Source organism: Urocitellus parryii, chromosome 7, assembly GCF_045843805.1.
Source record: "Urocitellus parryii isolate mUroPar1 chromosome 7, mUroPar1.hap1, whole genome shotgun sequence".
Lineage (NCBI taxonomy): Eukaryota > Metazoa > Chordata > Mammalia > Rodentia > Sciuridae > Urocitellus > Urocitellus parryii.
The window spans coordinates 1,474,267-1,502,052 of NC_135537.1; the positions used below are offsets into that span (position 1 = coordinate 1,474,267).

At 55.4% G+C, this 27,786-nt stretch overlaps 2 protein-coding genes and 1 long non-coding RNA gene across 9 annotated transcripts; 1 reads left to right on the forward strand and 2 right to left on the reverse strand.

The window, feature by feature from the left end:
• Nucleotides 1–3,772: 3,772 nt before the first annotated feature.
• On the reverse strand, nucleotides 3,773–11,273 carry Gli4 (GLI family zinc finger 4). 4 transcript variants are annotated; one of them, XM_026409833.2, is made up of 5 exons: nucleotides 10,945–11,098; nucleotides 10,656–10,772; nucleotides 10,238–10,398; nucleotides 8,047–8,142; nucleotides 3,773–7,417 (listed from the first exon to the last, which is right to left on the reverse strand). In XM_026409833.2, the coding sequence occupies exons 2-5, from the start codon at nucleotides 10,712–10,714 to the stop codon at nucleotides 6,498–6,500; spliced, it is 1,236 nt and encodes a 411-aa protein (XP_026265618.2). In that variant the 5' UTR covers nucleotides 10,715–10,772; nucleotides 10,945–11,098; the 3' UTR covers nucleotides 3,773–6,497. The 4 variants fall into 4 exon arrangements, with proteins under 4 accessions (XP_026265618.2, XP_026265615.2, XP_026265614.2 ...); XM_026409830.2 differs by lacking the exons at nucleotides 10,656–10,772; nucleotides 10,945–11,098 and adding an exon at nucleotides 11,209–11,273; XM_026409829.2 differs by lacking the exon at nucleotides 10,656–10,772 and having other exon boundaries at nucleotides 10,800–11,098.
• A 238-nt stretch (nucleotides 11,274–11,511) lies between these two features.
• On the forward strand, nucleotides 11,512–12,988 carry LOC113197488 (uncharacterized). The gene is made up of 2 exons (XR_003302705.2): nucleotides 11,512–11,599; nucleotides 12,420–12,988. It is a non-coding gene; the product is annotated as an uncharacterized LOC113197488 (long non-coding RNA).
• A 69-nt stretch (nucleotides 12,989–13,057) lies between these two features.
• Zfp41 (ZFP41 zinc finger protein) lies at nucleotides 13,058–27,458 on the reverse strand. 4 transcript variants are annotated; one of them, XM_026409835.2, is made up of 5 exons: nucleotides 27,314–27,458; nucleotides 25,442–25,518; nucleotides 22,571–24,104; nucleotides 19,744–19,865; nucleotides 13,058–15,611 (listed from the first exon to the last, which is right to left on the reverse strand). In XM_026409835.2, the coding sequence occupies exon 3, from the start codon at nucleotides 23,967–23,969 to the stop codon at nucleotides 23,373–23,375; it is 597 nt and encodes a 198-aa protein (XP_026265620.1). In that variant the 5' UTR covers nucleotides 23,970–24,104; nucleotides 25,442–25,518; nucleotides 27,314–27,458; the 3' UTR covers nucleotides 13,058–15,611; nucleotides 19,744–19,865; nucleotides 22,571–23,372. The 4 variants fall into 4 exon arrangements, with proteins under 4 accessions (XP_026265620.1, XP_026265622.1, XP_026265621.1 ...); XM_026409837.2 differs by having other exon boundaries at nucleotides 22,571–24,118; XM_026409836.2 differs by lacking the exon at nucleotides 27,314–27,458 and adding an exon at nucleotides 27,185–27,306.
• Nucleotides 27,459–27,786: the final 328 nt, after the last annotated feature.

The window sequence follows — 27,786 nt, forward strand, 5'->3', positions numbered from 1 at the left end:
TAATTTCTCAAAAACTTCCTTGACTGTTTTTCCTACAGGGGGTTTCTCATTAAACATTAACAATTTACAGTTCCACAGATGAATCATTTAGAGCAAACAGGTTCATTCTTTAGAAGTATTTGCATTAATTGGGAAAGTCACGTTTTTTCCTTCATACTTAATGGTCATATGAGAAGTCGCAACTATACTTATTAAAGGAATACAGAAACAAACCAGCCCATTCCCAGAAACATACTGCACTCCTCCAGAGGATGGACGCCTGGCACCATCCACCTCAGTAGGGCCTTGCCACTGCCTGAGTCAGGGGAGAGGTGCAGCAGGGAGCGGTGGCGGGACTTGTGGGTATTGGAAAGGGCCTGAGCCCTGCACCTCCAAATGCAGACCGCAGGCCTAAGTCACCGAAGCTTAGCACTCCTTAAAGGTGCCAGGGCTGAAAAGCTCAGTGGGTTCCTGCTCCCTGGCCTAAAGGCAGGCCATAGGACCAAAGGAGAGGTGACTGCCAGGCGCAGGCGGGGCACAGGACCTCACGGAGTCAGCAGGGGACAGGCTGTCTGCTCCCAGGACTGTCCAAGGACCTCTCTGTGGGCCTGTCTGCCCACCACTGTGCTTGTCACCAGCAAGCATTCTGCCCCAGCTCCCTGCGGAGCGGCCTCTGTGTCTCATCTGGGTAGGGAAACACAGATCCAGGCAGCTGTGCGACCTGCCCCTGTCCTCACTGAGCTGCTGTGGCACAGTGCGTTCCTAATTTCTAGAACCTTCTTGTTTCTTCCTAAAAATAAGTCACAGAAGAGAAAGAGCAGAGGGCATGGTGATGTGGTCCTGCTCTCTGCTAAGTCTGGGCTGGAGTTGGCTGGACACAGCGCTGCCTGGGCAGCCTCTGAGGAGAGGTGGAGAATGTCCCACAGGCCTAGTGTGACCCAGGAGGGTGGTCTGTGGGCTGGAGAGGTGAGGAAAGAGGGACACTGCATTTTAAAGAAGACACGGGGCCACAGCTTAGGGAAGACCTGGCTCCTGTAAGGGACATGGCAGAACTGGCAAAGGGCAACCGGCTCTCCTGCCAGGACAGGCTGCCTATGAGAACCCAAAGGAAAGCCTGAATCTGCACCAAACCACACTGCCCGTCTGCTGGCAGACGACGCCCCGCCTAAGGCCCGAGTTGGAGCTGGGAGTTACCAGATGTGAATTACAAGACTGAGTCCCCCTGCCCCCCCCCCCCAGCACACAGGTGGACTTCTGTCCCCACCTGCCTCCGCCCAGGCCATGGGGAACTATGTGACTCTTGGGAGTCAGTGCTTTTCACCTCAGCTGCCTGGGGCCAGCATGCTGTACCGAATTAGAGTGGGTAAGGAGGTATGTGACAAAGTCACCAACTGCTGGACACTCTGAAAGTGGCCCACAAGCAGCCAGGCTCTCTGGAGCATCCTGCTGACTTTGAAACCTCCGCTAACACCAGATGCACTGGAATGCATGAAGCACCCCTGGGCAATGCCTGGGGCGTAACTGGCCAAACCTGCTTCCCATGCTGGGGACACACTTAGGATCAGCTCTCCCATTTGGGATAAAAGGTCTCTCCCAAGGAGCATGGATGGGCATTCCAGGACCCTGAAGGGGAGCCTGGAGGACCCTGCTCACACCGCTGCCCCTGTGACCCCATCCAGGCATCCTCCCTGGAAACACGCCATCCACTCCCAGTCACAGCAAACTGAGGGAGGACAGGGTGGCAGTGGGAGTGCAGTGTGGGCTCCAGAGTCCAGTCCTGGGCTCAGCACACAGCTGTGTGTAGGGCCTCACTGGGCCTCATCCCCCTGGAGCGCCTCACAAGGGCTCCAGGACAGATCCTGGCAAATCTGAGACCTCAGGTCAGGAAGGTTATTTTAGGGATGAGTTAAGCATTGAGTTCCTTTTAAAACCAAGAACTGATTGAAAATATAGGCAAACACTTCTTCATAATTACTGACAGGAAGGAAAAACGTTTCCTGGCTTCCATTATTCTTTTTCTTTCTTTTCTTTTTACATTTTCTAAAATCTCTTTAAAGACCATAAACAAATGCTTTGGGGAAAAAGAAATTTGTTAAAAACGTGCTTTTTAAGAATGTGACTTCAACTTTCCTCCCTGAGGTCTGCGGTGTGGTACCTCCCACCCACCCAGTAGGGCAGCAGGCAAGGGCGGGCTGTTGGCAGAGCCCATGGAGGCTGCTGGCTGAGTGAGGGGAGGCAGCAGGGTTGGCGCTCGAGCCTGAGGGACGAAGAAGGGGGCTGGAGAGGTAAGTACCGTGTTCTGGGATGCTGGCTGCCTGACGGAGTCTGGCCGGTCCCCCTGGGCAGGTGAGGCGGGAGACAAGGTTAGAGCCGGTGCCAGAGCCCATTGGCTGGGATGTACACTTCCCGGTCCTGCGGGTCTCAGAAGGCACCCCCCGGGCTGTGCTTAGAGCCCAGGTGCGCTCCGAAGGGACACAGGACTGCGCAGGAGGCAGGCAGCGCCTAGCTGCCTGGCCGACAGACTGTGTCCAGGCAAGGTCCAGGAGGGTGGGTCTCTTCCGGCGGCAACAGCAGGAGCATCCCTTTCGCCCCGACTGGTGTGCAGGAGAAGGCGACAGGGGCAGACGCTCGGCGATCCCGGTGGGCTGCACGGAGAAGGCGCTGTCCCGACATTCCAGGACGCGCCTTCGCGGAGCTTTCCCCACCACTCCTCCAGCCTCCCTCCTTTCACGGTGGCCACCAAGTGTCGCTGGCCAAACGGTACCGGCCTCGTTCAAGGCGCGCCTGCGGAACGGGTCCCTGGCTTGATGCGGGGGACACGCCCCACGCTCACAGCTCCAGCTGGCCGCCGCGCGCGGGGCGGACCGGGACCAGAGGGGCCCCGGAGGAAGCGCGGCCGGCCGGCTCGGGGGCAGGGGGGGTGCTCCGTGGCCCCGGAGGCCCAAGTTCCAGCGCGCGGAACGCGCACCGCCGAGACGGAAGCGCGGCCAGCAGGCCCCGCCCCACGCCGCAGGCACTCCCGAGGGCTGGCTCCCAAGCCCAGCCGGGGACCGCGGCTGCTCGCCCGGCGCTGTCCGAGGTGCTGGGGGATGCGGCGGTGGGGCACAGACGGGGCAAGCAAGGGGACCTAGAGGCCATAAGGGCTTGCGGGAAGAGGGGGGCGTAGGTGGGAAGAAAAAGGGAATCCAACTCTGGGTTGAAGCTGTGGTCCAGGAGAGAGGGGGTGCTGGCCAGGACTGGGGTGGGAACGTGAGCGTCCAGCAATGAACCCAGTCTAGCCACAGTCGGACCAGCTGCAGGAGCGGAGTCTTAGAAAGGAACCGCGGGGGCAAAGATGGATTGCCTTCCACAAAATGGGTCAGACAAGAGCCACTCAGGTGTCTGCCAGCATAGACACGCTCCCAAGTGAGGAAACCTTGGTAGAGGTCCACAGCTAAACACAAGGCTACCTACCAGATGAAGGAAGTATCCCGTGAGGGGCACAGGGTCAACACCAGGATCTGGCCTCCTCTATCCCCTTGAAGGGCAGGGTTGCTAACTGCTTTGCGACTGAAGTCCCAACTTACCCAAGGGCTCTCAAAACACTGAAAACCCGACTTCATCATATTACTAACCAGGAAACAGGTTCAGAGAAATTGATCTCATTTTACACAGATAAGAGTAGAGCTGTCCTTTAAGTTCCACAGTTGATTTTCTTATCCATTGCACCATACAGGTATGTTTATGTAAAAATAAAACCCTTGTGTCCAACAGCAGTCTCCAAACCCAGGATTGACCCTTTTTGCCACAGCCACGTGCAGCCTGGGTAGATTCAGCTTGACTACAGCCATCTTGAGTCTACCCCCACAATTGCCCCCGAGTAACCCTAACTGGTTTTTCCTGCATAGTTCCCCAGCAAACTGTAATAGACAAACCACAGAATCATACTGTTAGCGCTGGGCTGGTACACTTAGGGACAAACGCCTAGGCTTCCTGGAGGAAGGGAGAAGCCGCTCCTTAAGTGACTTAATGCTCCATCAGAGGTGTTTTGTTTCAGACCAAACTCTCCAGAGCAACTTACAAGGAACCAGTGCAAGCTGCTGATCACGGAGTCTAGGTGACCTGGAGTGAACTTTGCTCGTTGTGATACTGAATTCTCTGCCCAGAGGCATCGCCAGCTGGGTTTTTTTTTTTTTTTTTTTTTTTAAGGCTGTGCTGTGACCTCAAACTGAGCATTCCCAGCAGTGTGCCCACCTCTACAAGTGATGAGTCTCCTAGGGAAATATGCTCATTTCCCCAATAAAAGTCCATTGCTTTGTTTTTTGGGGGGGACACACTGCTTTGAGAATTATCTCCAGTGTTCTCCTGACTTCAAGTAATATGCCTCTCTACTCTTCCTCCTGGCGGTGCTTACTGGTTTTGCACTCACCAACTAGCAAACAATGCACAAGGTTAGACCCAGACTCCAGGGATGTACCCACTCTTTCATATTAAGATAAACCAGGTACAATTTAGCCAGGATGAGGTTACTTTGGTCCTGATTCATATATATGCCCCTTTCTGATCCAAATTTTGAGAATGCTATTGATCTTATCACAACTTCGCTTTTGTCAGCAAGTTCCACAATAAAATGCAGCGTGACCCTGGATATATCTGCCTCTTGTCTCACGGCACCCTGGAGCAGATCCTCATACTCTAAAACCAAGTGGTTCCATCTAGGATTCATCAGCTCACAGCCCTCCCTCCCCTTGCCTGCAATCCCTGGAAACTGCCTCACAAAATCCTTTCTGGCAGCTCCAGGACCTGATGGCTCAAGTGTCCCTCTAGGGTCCCTTTCTCTGGGACCAAATGCAGACGCTGTGCTCACAGAAATGGTCACTTCTGCAGTTTGGAAACAGCCACTGCAGGAGCCCTTCACAGGCTGGCCCAGACAAGATACCTCCTGCAGGGCAGGAATAACTGAGGGGAGATGGTGCCCAGGTCCCTCTGGGGCACAGGAGATAAGAGAAGTGCCCCAACCAAGTGAATGCTGATGGGGATGGGCAAGGGTAAGTAGAACGGTCCTGAGGAGCCATGCCTGACCCCGTCCACTCTGAATTTCCTGGAAACATTGGGTGGAGATCAGGTGGAACATCTGGGAATCTGCTGACTGCCAGGGCTTGGAGGAAAAAGTGTACCACGGGAGATGCAAATTCCACTTCAGCTCATCTTGGTGGTCCTGCCCAGCAAGGGACAACGGTGACTTTGCCTCAGCAAGGGTTTAGACCCAGCACAGAAGAGCTGCCCTGCCAGCCACTAGCACCCACAGCTAGTTCTGGGGCACCTGGCCCTGCCCCACACAGTGCCTGAAGGCCACTTCCAGGAGGCTGGGAGCCCTGGAGCACCATAGGACCTCCCCTAGATGCTGCTGGGTTCCACTGCTGCCAATGGAGCCCCTCCTTGGTGATGAGGCTGCTGGGCTGCCTGCAGAGTCTCGCGCTGCCCACATATCCCCGAGGGGCGGGGGAGGCAGGCAACAGCCTAACCTCTAGCTCTCACCTCTTGATTGGCTCTCAGTTGGCATGGGGACACAGGGTGGGGGTAAACAGCACTTGGTGGCCACAGGTGCCTTCCTCAAGGGGCTGCAGAGGGCTGTGGTGACCCATCAGGAGACTTGAGGTTGGTCACTGCTTGTGACATGCAGGAAGCCATGTGTCACCTCATAACTTCCGTGGCCCCTGGGAAACAGGCTGGCCAAGGGCTGATGACAGCCACAAAGCACACCACCAGTGCAGCAGGGCAGTGCCTCCCAGCCACCACGGGGACCTGCCAGCAGGAACCCTTGGCAAGCCCAGCAGTGGGGAGGGCCAGGGAGGTCACACTTGGGCACTGCCATCTTGGAGGAGTCTGCTGTCCCTCAGCTGCTCTGGAGGGAACAGCTGGGCGGGAAAGGTGCCCGGAACCCTGGCTGCTTGGAGCCTGCCCTCTCCACCGGGCTCTGCCCTTCCCTCCACAGGACTCTCTGGGAAGATCTTCAGAAGACAAAAGCCTGACCCCTCTGCACACCTGTCCAGCCCCGACGACTCAAGGTCCCCACCTTCTCAGAGCAGGAGCATGGGAGGCCAGACAGGGAGAACACAGGTCGGGGAGGTCCTCTCGTGGAAGCCTGCTGACCTTGCAAGCCCTCAATGGAAGAGCCAGGAGGAGACAACGAGCAGGTCTGAGGGCTGTGCAGGGAGAACACGCCATGAGGAGACCCAGCTGCTGCAGACCCTATGCCCAGGGTCGACAGGAAGCCTGAGCAGCCACAGGCTGCTGGAGGAAGGCAGGAGCCTGGAAGGCAGCCCCCCGTCCGCCCGCCTGCTCCAGGTGCTCCCACTGGTCCCACCCGGTGCTGGGCAGGTCTGACGGCTCCATGGCAAGGCTCTGGAAGGGTCAGGTCAGCTCCTGGCCTCAGGCCCTCCCCCTGTGGTGGCCCTCAGGTTGGGAAGCAGCCCACCTCGCCCAGCAGAAGCCAGCTCCTGTTTCCACACACAGGATTTATTGCAGGCCAGGCTTGGCTACTCGCGGTAGTGCACCCTCTGGTGCTGGATGAGCTGGGAGCTCTGGCCGAAGGCCTTGCCGCAGGCACCACATGCAAAAGGCTTCTCGCCGGTGTGGGTCCGTAGGTGCCTGAAGAAGTGCGAGCGGCCGCGGAAGGCCTTGCCGCAGTCGGCGCACTCGTAGGGCTTCTCGCCCGTGTGGATGCGCTGGTGCTCAATGAGCACGGAGCTCCAGATGAAGGCCTTGCCACACTGGCTGCAGGCGTAGGGCCTCTCGCCCGTGTGCAGCCGCTGGTGGCGCACCAGGTTGGAGCTCTGGCTGAAGGCCTGGCCACACTCGCGGCACTTGTAGGGCTTCTCGCCGTTGTGGATGCGCAAGTGCTGCGTAAAGTGTGAGCTGTGGCTGAAGGCGCGGCCGCACTGGCCACACTCATAGGGCTTCTCCCCGGTGTGGATGCGGTGGTGCTGGATGAAGCCAGACCAGCCACGGAAGCGCTTGCCGCACTCGTGGCAGGCATAGGGCTTCTCACCTGTGTGGATGCGCTGGTGCTTCAGCAGCAGCGAGTTGTACTTGAAGCTCTTGCCACAGGCTTCGCAGCGGTGCGGCTTGGTGCCGCGTGCACTGGCCTGTGGTGGACTGGGACCCAAGCTGCACCCCAGCTCTGGAGCCTGTTCAGGGCTGCCCTCGGTCTCTGAAGCTCCCTGCGGCAGGAGTGCCAGGCACCAGGCACTCCTCCTCAGGGTGCAGGGCATGGGCCCTGGAGGCTGGTCTGCTGGCCGCTCCAGGCTGGACTCCTGCCCAAAGCTGTCCCCACACTTGGGCCTATGGGGAAAGTTCCTCAGGAGGCCCCTCAGTGCCCCTCTCTCTGAGTCCACCCTGTCTTCAGAAACATGCTGGTGGGGAGATGATGGAGCCTGCCCAGGCTCTGCCTCTGAGTCTGAAAGGAGAGACGGCAGACAGATGGTACCCAGCTCCAGCCCCACTGCGGCATTCTAGGGTCTGGGACCAAGTAAGAGCAGAATCTGGCGGGGCAAGCCTGACTTGGGACTGGTGAGGTGGAAGGAGGCACCGAACAGTGGCCAAGGTGTTCGCCCCAAACAGCTGAGATAAAACATAAGGTGGGGGGCAGCTGGGCTCTGTCAGACGGTGACCTGAGCATGTGTACGGGGCCTTGGCTGGCTAAGAGGACACAGTGGTTAACGAGACCTGCATGTCTACTCTGAGCTGGGAGGACGTGGCCCCAGGGTTGACATTAAGGACTGGCAAGGATCTGGAACTTGGAGAACTCTCAAAACTGATCCTTTGGGCTCAAGTACTGAGGGACAAGGAACAAGCCTCTCTTGAAGCCTGCCCTGCCAGACGGGCAAGATCCAATGAGCTCATACCTGCTCAGAGAGCTCCATGGGGTGGCGGTGGCCTCAGTGACAACTGTACTGTAGCCCCACTCCGTGGCGGCAGCCGCCAGCCACAGCAGTGGGAGTACCCAGAGCCTGGTGCTCAGGAGCTCCAGGGCAATGGGAGACGCGCTCCGAGTGCCGGGCAGGGTGGGCGGTGGTCCTCACTCACCAAGCCAGGTGTCTCTGCCGATCTCCACTTCCTCTAGGTCTTGGAGATCCAGTTCTGATGGCTGGGAGAGCACCTCAGGGTTGGAGCTGGGAGAGCCTAGGGGTTGGGGGCTATGGCTCAGGCCCCACCCTCCAGAGTGCTGCCTCCCTGGAATCAGCCCCACTTGCCCAGGCCACCTACAGGATGCCACGTGACCTGGGCCAAGCCCTTAACTCACAGCACCACCTCCTCCACTGCCACGTATACACCTCCCCAGCATCTCCCCATCACCTCTACAAGAGAGGGCAGCTTGACCGTGCCACTGCCGGGAGCCTCCCCAGCCAGGAGTACCCTTTCTCCTCCTCCCCAGCTTGGTCAAGAGCTGCCCTAGGAAGCCCTCCTGAGAACCTGGCTTTGGGACTTACCCTCCCTTGCTCTGTAAGCAGACAAAAGCTGGGCAGTCTCTGGCCTGGCCTCCTTCCCATGCACCCATCAGAAGGCCCCACTGCCCTCCAATGCCCCTATATTGATACCACACAGACCCTGAGGAGCTGTGTCAGACCCTCAGCACCCCAAACTGGCCATGGCTCCTGACCTATGTCTCTATAGGAACACGGAGGTCCTGGGAGAAGAACAACTATGTCCTACACCTGCTTCCTAGCCTGCGCTAAGAGGCTGGACCAGCCAGGAGGTGGTCTCAGCTTCGGACACAGATCTCAGCCTGCTGCCCACAGGGACAGCTGAGCACCCTGCTTAACGAGCCCCCTGCATCCTTCATTTCCTCTGAGGAGGAAGGAGCCAGCTCCTCCTGCAGGACACCAAGTGCCCAGTATGAGCCCAGCCAGAGAGTCTCCAGGAGTGACTGGGTATAGGGTGGGCTCTGACGATCACTGGGACTCAGGGCTCCTGGGTGGGCTTCCTTTGGCTCATCTCAGACTCTGACCTGGAAGCTGGAAGGATTGGCTCTAAGAAGTTCTGGCTCGAATTCTAACTGGCAGGGGAACCCTGGGCAGGTTCTGGAAACACTGGGGTCTGTCAGGGATCTGTGGGCCTTGGAGCACTCCTATGAAACCAGATAGCAAAGGGGCTCAGCTCTGGGCTCTGAGATGCAGACCCTGGGGCACAGGCCAGGGGCCCTTGAAAGTCCAGAAACCACTGGAGAGGAGAAAGAGATGGTGAGATGGTGGTAGGGGTGGCCCCACAAGGCTCGGCACAGAATGAGTCTGAGGTCCTTCCAGACATTCCACCTAGTTCTCGGGAACCACTGCAAGGTGCTCCAAAGAAGCACTTTCCCAGCAATCTCCTGGGGATGGGCAGGGGCAAAAGGTCCTGCCGTCAGGCAGCAGACAGCAGAGCTCACGACTCCCATTTTGGCCTGTGCTGCACCATGTGATTTCCTGGCTATTTGTGTCCTCTCTGTCCTTATCTGTGAGTGTGCATGTGAAAGGCTGTGGCTGGGCTTTGAAAAGCTCATCCTAGACCCGGTATAGCAGTCACGCTCCACAAGCCTCAGCGTCACTATGCCAGTAGACAGACTAACAAGAACAGCCGAGACTGAGAACCTTGGGCACCAGGAAGGCTGTTTTCCTGGACCTTTCACCAGCTCCTAAACATAGGTGCAGGCTGCCAGGACATACCTTACGAGGGACCTTGTCTTTACTGTCAATGGCTCAGGCTCTTAGGAGCACTGAGCCTGGCTATCCAACACAGAGAGGAAGCCTCAGGACACCATGACCCAAGAGCCAGGTGTGCCAGGGGCACAGTGTGCCCTGCCTGCTCCTTACTTGTGACCAGTAAAGACACACACTGTGGGTAAAACCAAGGCCAATGGCTCCATCCCTGCAGGTCCCACAGGTTCCATACCCAAAGCAGCCTAGCAACAACTCTGGGCTCTCTTCTCCTGCTTGGGAACACAGCTTCAGACAGGGCTGGGGGTGCTGGCTCACTCCTGCTCACACCAGGCCCAGATTCTGAGGCTATTCTTTCTACACCAGGGAAGAAATGGTCCCAGGGGCTTTTTCCTAGGAAGCCAGACATGGGTTTGGTCTCCTCCCACGGCTGAGTCCTGACCTAGCGCTGCCCCTCAGGCCCCTGCCTCCCAGAAGCTGCACAACTGTCTGCTGCTGCCTCTCAGCAGCTGGGTTGCTGGGTCAGATGGGGGCTCCATGGTGTGGAGGTAGGGCAGAGGGAACACAGTGGGCCAGATGAGTACCGTGTAGACGACTGTGGAGGTGAAGCTGTGCTGTGTGGTGCCGGGCTCCAGGTGTCCCTGATGATGACAGACTGATGGGAGATGGGACAGGAAGAACTTCCTCAACAGCTCCTAGAGCCGCCATCTTCCGGAGACTTCCTGAAGGTGTGTGCACCTGGGACCTGAAGAAAATGAAAATCAAGGCAGATGAGGGTGGTGGAGAAGTCTGTGGGGAGATGGGACATCACACCAGCTCCTAAGCAGCCCCATATGATACAGTGTTCCTCATTCAGGAACACAAGGATGAAAGAGGTAAGGGCAAGTGGAGAGGTGCCCAGCTTGTGGTAGGAGGTGATTCAAGGACCTGGGATGTTTTGTTCAATGTGAAATCCTATTAGGACGCCACCTGGACAGCACCAGCAGACCTGCAGGGGCTGACCTCAAGTTCTTCAGCAAAGGATCCTGAATGTCCTTCCAACCCGAGGCTTCACCCACCATAAGAGCATGCTGACACTTCCAGGGGAACCTCCTGTACCATAGCCGGGGGCTCCTGGCCCTGGGGGGGATGAAAAGCTGAACATGCCTGCTGGGGCAGGGAGATGCTAGGTTGGGTCCCAGGAGGCTCTTCCTCCCGCCCTGCAGAGTCGGAGGCCGCAGGGGGCAACCCCCAAGTCCGGCCTGCCCGCCACACCCCGAGACTCATCTGGGGCCAAACACTGTTCCTTAACTTGGTTTGCACGAACAGCTCGCGTCCAGCGTGAGAGCGTTTTTCTTCCACACTGCGGCGCGGGAGGTCTGCAGCAACGCGCCTTCTGCCGGAACGCGCAGCCGGCGCCGAGGGCAGCGGGCGTGGCCTGCGCCGGCCCCGCCCTCCTCCCGCGCCCGACCCGGGCTGCTCCCCGCGCCGCCTCGGGGCCGCGTGCAGCGATGGCCGCGGTCACCGCGCGGGACGTCGCGGGCCGGGCAGAACCGGCGCACCGGCGCCCACTCACCTTCCGAGCGGGAGGGGGCCGCCTGCGCCGACCGGAACTGCCTCGCCGGCCGGCCCGCGCGCTTCCGGGGCGCTCTGGGCGCCGGAGGTCCGCGCCTCGGTGGCCTTCCCACCGCGGCCCCTCGACTCCCCCCGGGAGAGCAGGCGCGCACGCGGGGTGCTGGGCAGCGGGCGGCGTCGCGGGGACTGCGAGTTGCCCTGACGACTCGAGAGCAGCGCGGCAGCTCGTGAGGAGGGGCTCTTCCGTAGCGCACCGAGCCCTGCACCCAGCCCAGCACCGGCCGACTCTCCGGGAGGCCCCTGAATGCGCTGTGGCCGTGGCAGTTCCGCAGAGGACCAGCTAGGGTCCAAACCTCCCCGCCTGACACCCGGGAGGAGCTAACCGGCTCCAGGTTAGTTTCAGGAGGACTGCACCGGTGGACCCCAGCCCTCCGGGCAAGCACGGGAAGCCGCAGTGAAGTGTCGACTCGGGCGTTCTCTGCCCTGGGGGTGCTCTCTGCTGGAGCCCTTCTTAGCTTTCACTCGTAATGCATTCCTGTTGCTTGGCTTTTCGTGTCTGACTTTAGAATTTTCTTCCGACCCCAGAACTAGATTTGGAGTTCAAGCTCGACTGGGACCAGCGCCACCCACCTACAGGACAGGAATTTAAACTTCACCTTGTTCATCTTCAGGCTTTGGCTGAGATTATGTCCAATTTAGTCTCTGAAATCTTGCCTTTTGCCTTGGATTTCTCTGGGCACCATTCCTTTGTATGTCACGCCCATGCTCTGTCTGCTTGGGTCATCTTGTTGCATTTGTTCAGCTTTTCATGCAGTTGGCGACTGCAGTGGCACCTTGTTTTCCAGCTGGCACACAAGCTGATACTCTCTTGCCTCTTGTAGCATCCTTCTGAGCAAAGTCGCTGCAGAGGCAGTAAGACCATCTCCACCGCTGCGGCTTTTGTCTTATGGCATACACCTGAGCATTATCACCATCTCCCTTTTTTGTTTTTTACTTTATTATTAATTATTTGTATGTGGTGCTGAGGATCGAACCCAGGGTGAGGCGAGTGCTCTACTGCTGAGCTACAACCTCAGCCCTCACCATCTCCTTTTAGAAGGTATACCCAGAATCTGGAGGGTCATTTGTTCACCATCTCTATCTACTTACGAATCACTCATAACATTCCTGTGCTTAGCTTTTCATGTCTGACTTTAGATTTTCTTTCGCCAGGACACAGAACTGAGGTTTGGAGCTCCTGCTCCCTACTCTCCTGTGACAAGGTGGTGTCCAGGACAAGAGCTGAGAGACTGACCTGCAGCTGGGGAGGAGTCCTCCTCTAAAGAACAGGACTACCAGGGCCCTGGTGGACAGCAAGCCTGGGACAACTCAAGATCCTCATGTGGGTTCAGTTCCTGAGCAGGAGAGTGGGCTGCAGACTGATTGTCCCCCTCCTTGGTCCTGCTGAAGTCACACAGACTTCAGGACCCCTTCCTCTGGGGTCCTGACCCCAGTGGTCCTTATGAGGACCCATCATGCCTTATGAGGCCTGTGCTGGCTCCAACTGGACACTGACTTTGGAGGTGGCAAATACTGCTGGTGGGGAGAAGGTGGAGCAGGCGACCAGGCCCCCTGGAGTGCAGTAGTGGTTGGACAGGGCAGCTGTGGTGGCTTTGAGGTTGGCCCTGCAGGCTGAGTCGGGCTCTGCCCCTGCTGTGCTCTCAGTGGGACACTAAACCTTGGCTGCCTTTCTGGCCAGTTAAATAAACCTGGAACTGGTAAAGTTTCATAATCAATGTAAATATCCAAATTGCATTATTTACTGAATAAAATGCCCTTTACTCAAAAAGAAAAAGAGCAGGAGAGATGGGTGTGGCGGCGCATGTTGGCAAATCCCAGGACTTAAAAGGCTGAAGCAGGAGAATCAAGTTCAAGGCCAGCCTGGCCAATCTGAGAACGTCAAAATAAAAAGTGCTGGGTTTGTAGCTCAGTGACAAAGCATCCTAGGTTCAACTCCCAGTACCCTAACCAAACACACACCTCAGCTGCTCTTGGCTGCTGCGTGGGCTTATGGACCATCCCTCAGCCTGCCACAGCTCCTGGGCCTGGGGCCCACTGTCCTTTGGGGTACATGTACCTCCTGTTAGCCATCTTGGGGGCTGGCCTGTATGCTGCAGGATGCTCAGTAGCATCCCTCCCCTTCACCCACCAGATCCTTCCAGTTGTTGACAAAGTTGTCCCCACATTGCCAAGTGTTCCCTGGTGACAGAATTGCCCCTTGCTGAGAACGGTAGCCCAAAATGAAGGATGTGTGAGCAAGGGCACAAGGGTCTGCATGTTATCTGGAATTCAGGGAGGGGGGCTGGGGATGACAGGGTGCCAGGGAGGAGCCCAGAACACCTCCCAGGCCTCCCTGAAGTCCTGACTGCAGGTGAGCACAACTGACCAAACTCCAACCAGCCTCCCTCCCAGCTGCCTGGAGCCAGAAAGGCAGGGTGGTGTTCTGTCTCTGGGAAGGGGCACTCCCATTACAAGGCAGTGATTAGTTTTCTCGTGTGTGTCAGGTTCTCATGAGTTTGGTTAATGGGAGCATCCTAAAGACTTTCACTGGGGGCAGTGGCCAGCTGGGGTCCCACCCTGTACTGGGGGGACCTGGGAAGGGGCATCCTCACTTTCCCTGGAGAGGAAGCCAGTGGCCTCCTCCTTGAGGGAATCTTGAGCACACCCCAAACTGCAGGAGGCACAATGGAACACAGCAGACGGGCTGGAGGCAGACGTCCACTCCAGGAGGACACATGTCCATGAGCAGCAGGGACAGGCAGGCTCGGTGACCAGAGCTGTGGTGGCCCCGCAAGGCAGCCCTCAGGGTGGAGGGAGCCACAAACAGTTTCACCCCAAAGTTGAAGACACGTGGAGCAACTCTGGCTAGCTGGAGAGTTAAATTTTTGGACAATACACATTATAGTGGGAAAAATTGGACTAGGGAGAGTATCTGCCACAGCACAAGAGGCCAGAACATGACTGTTAACAGCAGTACATGCGTCACTAAGGTGCACAGGGTGCTGCCCCAGACAGGTCAGAAGAGTCCTATGATACTTGCCTCCAGCTGCACCAGGAGTCCTTTGTTTGTAGGAAAACAAAGAGGTGCAAACACTGAGATGAGCCCACAGGTAGCTGAGGTGAGTCTGCACAGGGCCTGGCATGGGTGCTGCTTGCAGAAGCCCAGGGACCCTTGCTGGTCCGAGGTTCTCCCTGTGCCACTTTGGCATCAGCTGGAGCTGCACCACAGACAAGCACAAGTCCTGGGGTGCAGTCAAGTTGAGGATGGCCTGCCTGTTCTCCATGAGCTGAACATGTACCTGGTGTTCAGGAGGAAGAAGGGGCCAAGTTCCAGGTATGAGGCTCTGGAAAACACAGGCCCAGAGCCGTCTGCTCTCTGCAGACTGCGGCAGTGTGTGGGCCCAGCTCCTCACCTGGAGCCTACCCCATGCTCCTGAGCACCTGGCTCTCCCCACACCCGCATCCTGCCTTCCTCCACAGTGTCTTGGTGTCTGAGCTCACTGGCACAGGAAGGAAATGAGTTTATCTTGTGCCCAAATTGGGACAGATCTGAGATACAGGGAATGGTGCCCAGGTATAACTGGGAGTCAGAAAATGCAGGCAGACAGGCCAAGGCCATGCTGCTGGCCAGCCTGCCCACCTGTGTGCCAGAGAAGGCTTCAGGGAGAGAAAAGCAGCTACCAGAACACCGGGTCTGGATTCGTGATGTCCGGTCCCTGGCAGAGCCTCTCTGTGGGCAAGGCCTAGCTGCAACCTGCAGGCCATGCTTCCCCACAGGGCCTGGCATGGGTGCTGCCTGGGAAACACCAGGTCAAGGACCCAGTGGGCAGTGTCTGCTGGACATGGTGGTTATAGTGGCACTGCCTAGGTGGGCTCCTCCAGCTCCTGAGAAGCTTCTGGCTTTTGTCGATCGTTTTCCTGTGAGGGAGCCCCGTCACATGGCTCAAGGACTGTCCCGTTTCTCCCAGGACTCTTCTCAGGTGTCCAGAGGGTTCTGAGCATGGAGTTGGTATGAAAAGCGCCCCTGCAATGGCTGGCGGCTGACAGTGAGCAAGGACTGTCCCTGGTGGGCAGCTGCCTGATGTGGCTGAGCGGTGTGCAGTATGGGCACTTGCTGCGGAGCAGTTGTGTTGACAGGGCCTCTCTGCTCGACCCTACCCGCCGCCTTTCTTACTACATGTCCCCAGAGGCCATCTCTATTGTGCCCTCAGCGGTGTACAAGGCCTCAGCCTGGATGGCCAGAGGAGCTGCATGTGGACACTGGTCCTCTCTACTCCCCTCTGAATGCAGGAACATGGGGTCTTGCCGGTTGGTTCCAGGGTCCTTTCCTCAGGACACCTTGCTGGGACGGTCCTCTCCAGCGGCCTGGAAAGGATGAGAAATAACAGGAGTGAAGGGAAGAGGTGGAGTTCCTGCCTCGTCCCTTGGCTGGGAGAAAGCCGACTGAGCGAGCAGGGGTGCTGCCAAGGGGGAGCAGGGGTGCTAGGAGCTGGTGGAGGGGCTCAGAGGAGGCGAAGGGGGACGGGCAGCATGGGTCCAGACCGTGTGGCACTCTCGTGCAGGAAGCGCCTGCTGCTTCTAAGACTTGGGGCTGGGGTGGAATGACCTGACAGCCACCCCGCCCATTCCCAGCACCTCTAGCGCTCCTGTGCTTTGCCACTCACAGCCCCACCGCACACTCTCGGCTTCTGGATTAATTCCTCTGCCCAGGATCATCTCCCAGTGCACCCTGCAGCTGCCTTGTTGCTGTGGACGCCCCTGGGCCCATGGAAACACTTGCACGGCAGCACTAGAGACACATGGGGACTTCCAGGTTGTGACACAGCACACCATGACCACCACTGCATGCTACAACCATCTCCTTGGGCAGATGTACAAAGTTTCTCTGAGGCAATAGTAAGTGAAGTCTCTGGGTTAATGGGGTGCAGACCTTCAACTGGCAGGGAAACACCAGACTGTTTCCCAAAGTTGCTGACCTTGGGACACTCCAACAGTACAGATGACAGTTCCTTGGCTTATCTTCTTTCCTGAGTGGATGAGGAGACTCACACATTTTATTGAATCTGTTATCTCCCTGCCGTCCCATCTTGTATTCCTTATTGAGATCAAGATCTTTTCATAGACTTATGAGCTGTTCACATTTTTTTCTGTGAAATGCCTGTCTTCTGTCTGCTTTCTAATTGCTACTTGTCTTTTTCCTTAAAAAAAAAAAAAAAAAAAAAAAAAAAAAAAAAAAAAAAAAAAAAAAAAAAGTGCCCCTGGCTTGGGAAGGTGCACCTGCTGCAGCAGCAGTCAGGGTGAGTACCTGGTGTCAGCCAGAGGCTTCAGTGGGGTCCCAACACAGCAGGTGCTTGCTTCTTGCTAACCTTGAAGGTCTGGGGACGCTCTGGGTCTAGGCCCTGCCTTTGCTTTGAGGCCCCCCGAGTCCCCACACCTGACTGCTGCCAAGCTGAGAAGCTCTGGCTGTGGCAGGGCAGGTTCCCCAGGACCCCACCTGGCCCTTCTTCAGCCGTCTTGCTGATGGGCTTTTCCACACACACTTCTGAATCACTGGGGCTCTGCATACAACCTAGCTGGAAACGTAATTAGATTGGCATTCTAAATTAATTTGAGGGAGAGATAATGTCTTTATAATTTTAGGACTGTTGGTGTTGTGATACAGCTTCCTAATTTATTTAGATCATTTACTTAAAGGACATGTAAAATTTCTACATAAGTCTCACACTTTTGTTTTTACATCTTTCCTAGGTTGCTGTAAATGATGCTGCTATCAACATTATACAGTGATGTCCATTTACACCTCTGCTGTCTCTTCTCTTTGGTCTTAATTTCAACTAACTTTTATAACATTGATCTTCTACATGACCTTACTAAAGTCTTAATAAATCCAGTAGTTCTGTGATGATTTTCAGATTTCTGTGTACACAGTGACATTACCTGTCAATCATGATGATCAGGGTTTCTTTCTTTCTTTTGCAGTACTGGGGATAGAAGCTGGGCTTCACAAATGCTAGGCAAGCACTCTGCCATCGAGCTACATTGCCAGTCCCACTCCAACAACCTTGAACCAAATCTGCCTTCCTGAAGTAAACCTGATTTGGTCATGCTACATTGTACGTTCCACTGAACTTTGCTTGCTAGGGTTTTGTTTAGGATTTCTATGTCTGTGTATGTGACACAGAAACAGAGCTGTAACTTGGATTTCAAAGTCATACCTGTCCCATAAAATAAAGGGATGTTTCCTCTAGCTCCTGTCTTCTCCCACTCAACTACGTATTTTCAGGCAGGGTCTTACTAAGGCTGGACTGGAACTCACAATCCTTCTGCCTCACCCTCCCAAGTTGCTGGAATTACACGTGTGTACCCCACTATTTCCTGTTTTTCCATCACGTATAACTGGAGTTGGGGTTTCCTGAATTGGGATTCTTTGGGGGAGAATGTAAGCCACTGACCATCTCCTTGGGTGTGACGGGACTCTGCAGGGACTCCTCCACAAGTGGCTGGGTACACTGTCTTCGGAGCCTGGCTGCTTCTCCGGGCTCCTGCCTGTGTGTGGTGTATTCGGCGGTTCTCATCTCTGTGTTCTCAAATCTGAACTTGTCTCCCCTCTCACTACTTGTTTTAGTAGCTTTTTCACTGCTGTGACCCAAAGACCTCACAAGAATGATTTTGGGGACTAGGGCTGTGGCTCAGTGGTAGAGTGCTTGCCTGGCATGTGTGAGGCACTGGGTTCAATTCTCAGCACCACGCATAAATAAATGAATAAAATAAAGGTCATCAATGTCTAAAAAGTTTTTAAATTAAATAAATAAATAAAAAATAAAGGTGTTGTGTCCATCCACAACTAAAAATATAATAATTTTGGAGGAATAAGTTTATTTTGGGGCTCAGGGTTTGAAAGGTCTCAGTCTGTAGGTGGCTGACTCCACTCCATGGGGCCTGAGATAAGACAGCATGACAGTAGGAGTGTGGCTGAAGGACGCAGCTGGGAAGAGGGCACCAGGGAGCAGAGGCTCTGCTCAGTAATCCTGAGACACCCCCAGGACCCTGCCACGCCCCACCTGCCAGTGAATCTCCATCATGGATCACTGCTGGTGAGGTCACAGCCACTTCACCTTGAGGCCTGTTGGCGCTGACACACATGAGCTCTGTCAACTCATATACAGACCACGACACGACGAGCGCTTCACCTGTCCTCTCCCTCAACCACGCGGATCCTAATCGCGCTTTCACAGCCTTTCCTTCAGTCCCTGAGCCTCTCTGGCTGCATTCTCCTTTCTGATTTTGGCTCACTGGTCCTGGCTCTTCTGCCAGCACCCTGTGGCCTCTGGGCCTGAGGCCTCCGCTGTCCCACTGGCTCTCAGGGGCACTGACTCCAGGAGCTCTGTCACTTCCACTGTTTTGGCTTTGACCTGGGCGATTAGGGATTTCTTTTCCTGGACCGAGTCAACCTGCATCATCTGGTCTTGGTGCTTGGTGTTGTCCTGGTTGCCTCAGAAAAAAGGAAATGAGCTCACTGTCTGTCTGTGCCAGAAAGATGGCAAAAGAGAACGCTGACTGATTTGGGGTTGGGTGGGTGATTTTTCTCATAACCATGAACCATAATTAAAAAAAAAAAAATCTGCTGGGCGAGTTGGTGCAGTGCCTGTAATCTCAGAGGCTCGGGAGGCTGAGGCAGGAGGATCACGAGTTCTAAGCCAGCCTCAGCAAAAGTGAAACACTAAGGCACTCGGTGAGACCCTGCCTCTAAATAAAATACAAAATAGGGCTGGGGATGTGGCTCAGTGGCCGATTGCCCCCAAGTTCAATCCCTGGCATTCCCCCCCCCCAATAAATAAATAAAAATCCAACTGTATTAAAAAACAAAAACAAAAAAAAACACCTTGTCATGTGCTCTTCTCCATGGTGATTTTTAAAAATTCTGCTCTCATTTTTTCTTGGGAGAAACATCCAGGGCACCCCTCCACACATGTGAATGAGCATTTAAGAACACAAACATGTGAGAAGACTAGTCTTTTTTTCTTTCTTTGGTGGTACCAGGGATTGAACCTAGGGGTGCTCTACCACTGAACTACATCCCAAACCCTATTTAAATTTTTGAGATAGGGTCTCATAAGTTGCTGAGGCTAGCCTTAATCTTGTGGTCCTCCTGCCTCAACCTCCTGAGTAGCTGGTCTCACAGATGTGTGCCACTGCGCCTTGCTGAGAGTTAGCATTTGTTAACCTTCAGTATGAACCAGCCCTGTACTTAGACCTTCATGCATCAAATCACTGATTTCTGGAGACCCTCTGGGGTTGAGCACCACCAGCACCCCATTTCACACTGGAGAATGAGGCGCAAGGTGCTTGGGCAACACACTCCAGGTCCCACACTGTAGCCGAGGGCCAAACCAGTGCCTACATGCTCTCTAGCACCTCCTCCTTTCACAGAGATCACGGACACTAGGTTACAATACACCTCTTCTCTCTCAGTGAGCCGGCAAGAGTAAGAACCTACCTGTCAGCTGCTGGTGGCCAGGGCAGCCCTCTGTCCACACTGCTGCAGTGTCTTCAAGGCCCGGACCAGGGGCAGGTGCTCAGCAACATGGAACTCTGCATCTGGGACACAACCTACAGGTCCTAAGTGGAAAAAAGCACTTACTATGCCATCATTTTCTTTTGTTAGTTTTTATTTTTTTCTCATGGCATTATTTATAACAATTTAAGCCCAAATCTGTGTGACCAGGCTAGGAGATGATTAAGTCAGCTTTGATTTTCTTAGTCAACAGATCATTAGGCACTCATTAAAAGTGATGTTTCCCGGGGCTGGGGATGTGGCTCAAGCGGTAGCGTGCTCGCCTGGCATGCGTGCGGCCCGGGTTCGATCCTCAGCACCACATACCAACAAAGATGTTGTGTCCGCCGAGAACTAAAAAATAAATAATAAAAGTTCTCTCTTTAAAAAAAAAAAAAAAAAAAGTGATGTTTCCCAATAACAGCAGGGAGAAATTATTGCAAACAAAACACAAAGCAGCTGGGCATGGTGGCACATGTGTAAAATCCCACTATTACTTGGGAGGCTGAGGCAGGAGGATCACAAGTTCAAGTCCAGCCTGGGCAACTTAGCGAGATCCTATCTCAAAATAAAATAAAAAGGGCTAGGGATGTAGCTCAGTGGTAGAGCAGCCCAGGGTTCAATCCCCAGTACCAAAAGGAGGAAAATAAATAAATAAATAAACCAAATGCAGACACCAACGGGGGCACGTGAATACTCAGACTGCTGTGATGTCTAGGTCACCCTCCTCCTGGCACACCAAGCATCAGAGGACACGGACTGAGCCGTTCTTGGCCACTCTCTGGCTCCCATGCATGTCCTCTACCCAAGTCTCCCAACTTCCTGGCCAACATCTAGTTCTGAAGGACTTTAAGACCTATGGAAAGTTTGCAAAGAAAAAGTCTGCCAGCTCTGCGGGTTCAATGCCCTAACCCTGTACCACAGTGGGAAAGTGACAGCTGCTGCCTGGTCCACAGGCTCTGGCCCGCACCCAGCCTGGCTCGTTCGCCCCACACCGTCTCTGACTGGGCTGCACCACGTGATAACTGTGTGCTGCAGAGCCAGGAACGGTTGCTCTCCGGCCTTTCACAGAAGACATGTGCCAGCCTCAGACCTCGTCACTCAGAACCAACACTGGCCAATCTGCTCTGCAGCTCAATATGAACACACATGTTGTTGGCACTGGTTTTAGTTCAACATCTGAATATAAGCTGCAGACATCATGCATGATACTGAACCCTGAAAACCTCTCACCTTTAGGAACTGAGACGTGGGCTAGGAGGCAAACACTGCTTGACAACCTAGTGCCTTCAAACATCCCAGCAACGTGGGCAACTCTTCCAACTGAGGACCACATGCTACAGAAGAGTGAGCACACAGTGTCCTATACCAACTCTGACACCTGCTTTTGTATACTTCCACTTCAACAGATCTGCACTTCTGAGACTATGGGCTTCCTCCTGGGACTGAGGTGATCCAGCCTGGGCAGGACAGCCCCTGGGAACAACTCAGAAGGAGGTCCCAGCAGGGGAGGCTCTTCACCTGAAATCCTCTGTCCCGTGGGGGTAGTACCAGCCAATGTCCCCTGTATCACTAGGAGCTAGCTGTCCAGGTGGGCCATGGCTGCCCTGCACTCCAGGCCAAGAGCAGTGAATTGGGTGAAGCCCCAGAGAGCCTGGCCTCAGAATATTCCAGGAGTCTGTGAGGTGCTGTCTTGTGGACCAAAAAATGGTCATGCGAAAGTGACAGGCTGGGCTCCAGGACCTGCCATTATAGATTAACTGGGCCACAAGCTGAACTCCCGTGTCAGGCCTTCACTTGTTTTTGGAGTTTAGGTGAGTTATTGCTCTTTGGTGGTACTAGGGATTGAACACAGGGGTGCTCCACCACTGAGCTGCAGTCCAGCCCTTTCACCTCCGAGACAGGTCTCACTGGGTTGCCCAGGCTGGCCTCAACTTGTGATCTTCCCTCTTCGGGCTCCCGAGTAGCTGGGACCCTAGGCACATGCCCCTGTGCCCTGCTGATTGAGGAAATTTTTTTCCTAATGTCTAGGCTAGTGTGTGTGTAAAGCAAAGGGAGTGTGGTGCTAGGAACTCCGTGTGAACCTTCAGAAAACTGGCTCTGCATGGGGCAGCTGCTGGCCATACTACAGCCCCCAGCATCAATCACAGTGGGCTCCTTGGCTGGGCAGCCAGCATACACTGCCAGGAAGCAGCAGGCTTTGTGTACACTGTGCAGTGTTCTCAAGTAGAACCGAGCACAGGGACTGGAAGTGTGTTCAGACTGGCAGGCCACTCTGCAAGGGTGGCGATGCCTGTGACACTAATGTGGCCAATCTGGCTGGGAGGCTGCCTCAGGGGACACCTGGTCATGCAGTGGCACTGAGCGTCACAGCTCCTAGGGGATTCAGAGAGTAAAAGCTGTTCACCTGGCAAAATATTTGCACTGGGAATAGGACCACTCTCAATCATCTGGGGTGGTGTCCCTTGCTTTCTGTGACTGCTTGAATGACACACGGTCTTCAGCTCTGGCTGGGAAGCTCTTTTCAGGGTTGAGTCTCCACAGCACTCTATTAGGCCATTATCAGTCTTTACTCCCAGTTGAAAACATGGGTGCCAGCATTCTCCCAGTAAAAAGCTGCCCTGCTTCCTGGTTGGCACTGCTCTGCTGCCCTCCTAGAAGCCAGTCCCCAAGAGCACAGAGTCCCATCCAAATCACTCTTGGGATACGAAGGGCCAGCACAGCCACGCGGACTTACAGACTTGGGGAGAGGCAGGGAACTGGAACTAACCTGAGTGGAGGCCACCAAGGGGGCAGGGCAACCACCATGTCTGAAGGTCAATGGATGGAAGCTGCAGGTAGCACCCTGGGGGCCTAGCACAGGGCCAGGGCAGGAATCTCCCCAGGCGGCAGCACTCAGGAGCCGAGGAGCCCACGTCTGACGGGTCGGTCTGGGTAAGTCAGGTTGTCCATCTGGGGTGGCGGCTGGGTGGGAGAGCACAGGTGTGGCTCAGTTCCAGGGACAGGGGCTGAACTTGGGGCCTGGTACCCTAGTAAAGAAGCCAGAGCTGGTCACAGACCACTGCTATCCAGCTCGGGGTCCCAGGTGCCTGCTCAGTTCCTGGGACTAAACTCAGGGATCCAAGGGGCTGAGCATCCACAGATGGAGTCTTCAAGGTGTTAGTAACAGGACCAGAGTGGACTGGACACTATAGGCGGGCCACTCAGGAGCCATCAGCCTTCACCAACTACGAACGCCACTCCTGCTGGGGACGGAACACAGGGGTGTCCTCAGGTGCCCCATGGATGGCAGGTGACAGGCTGGTGTGTTCTGTGTTGAGCACTGAGCAGCACAGAGCAGCATGGAAAATGGCTGTGGCTGCAAGGAGCCCCGAGCGGCTCCCGTGCCACCACTGTAGCTTGACGCAGAAAGGCCTCTTGCCAATCACACTGATGGGTGGGTTCTCCTGGTGACCACAGGGATGGTAGCCGGGCACGCGCAGCACACAGCACAGGGCCAGGCCTCACCGGATGCTGCATGAGGGAGCCCTGGTGCCCCAGCGGGAACTCTGTGACCTGAAGGCCACCCCCACTCAATGCTTCTTCCGTGGGTGGCGTTTCCGGTGCCGGATAAGACAGGAGCTGTAGGCAAAGGCTTTCCCACACTCTTGGCATTCATATGGCTTCTCTCCGGTGTGGGTTTTCTGGTGTTTCAGGAGGTTGGAGCCACAGTTGAAGGCTTTCCCACACTCCCCACACTTAAAGGGCTTCTCCCCAGTGTGGATCCTCTGATGTTTGGTGACGTCAGAGCTGTGCCGGAACGTCTTCCCACACTGATCACACTTAAAGGGCTTCTCCCCAGTGTGGACTCTCTGATGGCGAATGTGATCCGTCTTGTGCTTAAAGATTCGCCCGCACTCACTGCATTCATAGGGTTTCTTTCTCTGAAAAGGAATGAACACAGGGACACCCTCAAAGTCATCTTTAAACGAGGCGTCGAAGGCATCAAAGAGCTGTGCCTCGTCTTCAGGGCTCAGACTCGGCTCCTTGTGGTGCTCTCTGGGTGCTGCGGGTCTCTTGCTGGGTCTCTTGCCACCAGATGCTTTCTCTCCTTTCAGAGTGGCCTTCTGCACACCTGCCTCTGCCTCTGGGGCCTGGGTTCTCCTTTTCCTGCCTGCAGGCTTCTCCATGCTGATCCTGGGAGAAGGCACCCTGGAAGCTGAGGGCTCCCAGCTCCTCCTCCTGACACCACGCCCCTCGAGGCAGCTTCCCGCGGCGTGTGGCTGAGGCTCTGTACCGGGAAGACGGCACCACGGGCTCTGTGGCTGAAAGGGCAAGACTGAATACCAGATCAAGGTGCTTTTGGTGCTACGAGCTCCCACCTCATCTCACCCGCCCCGGCTTCCTCCTCTTGCTGGGGCAGGGTTTCAAGTGTCCAGCAGGGTTCTGTGTGCACGAGCAATGAATGGCCACCACGTGGCTTTCTTTTCTCCACTTCCCTAACTGTCCCTTTCACACTGGGATCAGTGGGCATGCTCTGGAATAGGGGCTTCTGAGGGGTGTTTCCATCACCCACATCTTAGTGCTGAGCCGGGTGAAACGTGGGTTAGCCCCTTGGCCCACAGCAGCCAGCAAATCCCACACCTATCCCCGCTCAAATCCCCAAAGGGTTCCACTCGTACTACCAAGGCTTCCGCACCCCGGCCCTCACGTCTCCCTCCTCTCACCAGCTGGCTCTAGTGTCCCAAGCCCCCACCATCCTTCCTGCCCCTGCAGGTCTGCACAAGGAGGGCCCTTCGCCTTCAGTGGCTCCTTCTCAAGAGTCCCACACACCACTTCCCTCAAGTTACTCTCGTCTTTAACCAAATGAATAATTTTTCTAGTTTATACAGTTTCTTCCAGGGCTTTGGAAAAGCTCCTGGACATGGAAGTACGTCATTAACTGTGCTGAAAGTCTAAAAAATTGAACGATATCACTTCCGGGGCACACTGTTTGATCTCTGCTGCCGTCCACCGGGCCTCTCAGGAGGGGTGGCAGCCGTGGTACTGCTCTGGTGACTCCCCCACCACCTTCTTGCCTGAGCAACTGGCTCTTCTCATTCAGACTTGGGGCCAAAGCTGCAGCTAACTACCAAGTAGGCCTGTGCTTGCCTGGTCTGGACACTGTCCTATAGAAATGTCAGCCTCTTGCAAGGACCACTCTGGGAGAAGACCCGAATTCCCACCCACACGTCCACGTGACAGAGTCCCAACCTCAGCACCAGTTCACATGAGAGTTAGTCAACCAGAGCCAGAGGAGTAACAGGCAAGGCCCAGGTCTCTGCACCTGGTGTCAGCTGCACCTTTTCATTTGTTAAGAATCCTGCTCTTGGGTTCAATCCCTTAAAAAAAAAAAAAAAAAAAACCCTGTTCCATTTCTTCTGTGTATTATTTTGCCTCTAAGTACTAACTGATGGATTCCAGCACAACACCCTGAAAAACATCAGGCCCGTTGAGATGCTGGTAAAAGATAGCCCCATAAGATACGGGGAGCACTCTTCTGCTTGCAGCTCCAAGGAGGGTGGACTACCTGGCTCCTGGAACCACGCTGGCAGACAGTGTCCTTAGCAAAGTGTCAAGAGTCTCAGGATGGTCACTCTCGCCCACTAGGACATTCTCTTACCTCAGAATGTGGTGCTCCATGTAACAATACTCCACCTATTTGTACTGGTCAACCAGGCTGGAGTCTGAAGCTGGGGTCTAGTGTGAATAGGAAACGGAAGTGAAACACACACCTAAGTGAAATATTTTAATATAAATCCTTTGAATTCTCTTTGCTCAGTTGGGAGGGGATGTTTGGCCGTCCCCTCCACAAGGGGAAGTGGCCCCAAGTGACCAGAGTTCTACCTCACAAGGAGTTGGAGAGGGCAGTTTCCCAATGAAGCGTTCAGATGACTTAGCTACAGGCCAACACCCCTTCCTGTGGGCTCTGCCTGGAGATGGCTTCTGGGAGAAGACGTTCAGGTCTGGTGGGAGACGGAGCTGCAGGTGAAGCAGTCCTCTGTGCTGGCGGAGGCTCTGGGAACGCGGCACCACTCTTCTAGGAAGAGCAGGGGTGCTCTCGGAGGCTCCGAGCCCCAGGGCACTTTGAGGCCAGGTACTAGTAGGACGCGGGTGACCCAGGGACTGTTAGAACACACAGTGTGCCCCACAGGAGACTACTCTCCAGGACAAGTGTGAAGTCCTGAGCTCCACAGCAGTGTTCCCTTCTCGGGCGGCTCATCATGGTGTGCCAGCCTCCTTAGGAGGCAGGGGTTTTGAGGGTAGGGCTGTCTTTGTCCCCAGCCCCTGTCCTGACATGCTCAGAATACTTTTTATGATGGTGCCCTTGGCCCTCCAGGGGCAGGCATGAAGGCAGGGACTAGGTTTGCTCACTTCTCTACCTGTGTCCACACTGACTAGTGTGAACTGATAAACACAATCAATAAAAGTGTAAGTTATAGGTTATAGATTAGTTAAAAATATAGATGGTGGATACAAGATTTTTAGAATTGAGAAAAGACCATTATAAAGCAAGAACTGTCATAGGCCTAGGCCTCCATTTTACTACCTTCTATTAAAAAACTGTTACAAGAGCTGTTTCTGAAAAACTGAAATGAAAGCTGTTTTCTCATAATATACTTTTTTTTCTGTATTTTATACCCCACAAAATGTTCTCAACTCAGGACACGGTGGTCTTGGTGACCCAAGACTTTGAAGTAGATTCTTGCCCCCATTAACCACCTGCTCCGACTCAGGATACGGTTATCTAACACCTGCTCAGACCCAAGATGCAGTTAACTGAGTTGCAAGCTGATGCTTTTTAGCTTCTCTAACTTGCTTGCTTGATAACTGGAAAATTCCAGTCCTGCTTAGGGCTCGCAGGTAACTACTGTCTTAGCATCTATGATTGGCTTGCTTGTATGACGCTGAGAAAAGCCCCTGAGCTGTGTTTTTCATCCTTAAATTCCCAAGACACAGGCCAGGAAATTCTGTTCTCCCACAGAGCCTCAGTCTCTACGGGTGGGTGACAGTCCCTGGCCAGGTAAGTAAAGTTCTGGTGGATTTGAATTTGGACTTAAGAGTGTTTTCTGAAGCGGTTCCTTATAACATAAAATAACCATTAAAAACGGAATCCCTCACTTTACGGGCCTGTGGACACAAGCAGTTATCCACTCAGTCCACATCAGCCTTGCTGCTGCTCCCTGGCCTGCTGTGCAACTTCGGGGTGGCTCCTTTATCTCTCTGATGAGGCTTCTCCAAGCTCTGGGCACCCAGCAGCAGGAGGGCTTCCCTGGAAGCCTGTCCCCCCGGCCCTGCCTTGGGGAACCTGGAACCACGGAGACTGGCCCCTTCGCGGGCTGGCCCTGGATGGACGGGCTCCCACCTGGCCAGTCGGACCCGCTCCAGCCTGCCGCAGGCCTCCGCAGCTGGCCCTCCGACGCCAGCGCCCGAGAGCGAGCCCGAGCCCGGCCCTCCTGCTGCCCATTCCGCCGCGCGCGAATGCAGGAGATACCTGGTGGAGCCCAAGGGTGGCGAGCGCCTCGGCCCAGAGGAGCAGACGCCCCGCCGAGCCCGGCTGGGGGCGGGCGGCCAGAGAGCACCGCCGCCCGGGCCCGGCCCGCCTCTCCCACCGCACCAGCGTGAGGAGCCCGCAGGAAGACGCGCCCCCCGCTCTCCCGCCGACACGCCCCTTCCGGTGCTGCTCTAGGCCGTCGCACGGCCTCTCGGTGGTGCTACGCCGTGTTCCGCCCCACCCGGGTCCCGCTTCTTCCGGCGCCGCTCTAGGACGTCACGCGGCTTCTCGGTGCTGACGCGCGGCCGGGTGAGGGCGGTGCCGTTTCCTCGGCACAGAGCCTGGAAGGCTGCCTGGAAGTCGGTAGGCGGCGCCCCTCCTCTGCGGGCCCCGGGCGCACACCGCGCCACCCCCCTGCCCTGGGCCTCTCGCCCGCCCCTTCCCGACTTTCCCCTTGCTGTGCTCAGAGTCTG

What these genes read in the sequence shown, in the direction of transcription:
- Zfp41 (XM_026409835.2), bottom strand. Translation starts at nt 23,969, where the DNA reads ATGGAGAAGCCTGCAGGCAGGAAAAGGAGAACCCAGGCCCCAGAGGCA.
- Gli4 (XM_026409833.2), bottom strand. Translation starts at nt 10,714, where the DNA reads ATGGTGGGTGAAGCCTCGGGTTGGAAGGACATTCAGGATCCTTTGCTG. An exon ending in CCTTTGCTGAAGAACTTGAG is followed by an intron (nt 10,399 to 10,655) that starts GTCAGCCCCTGC and finishes CATTTTCTTCAG; the next exon opens with GTCCCAGGTGCACACACCTT. An exon ending in CCTCCACAGTCGTCTACACG is followed by an intron (nt 8,143 to 10,237) that starts GTACTCATCTGG and finishes CCCAACCCCTAG; the next exon opens with GCTCTCCCAGCTCCAACCCT.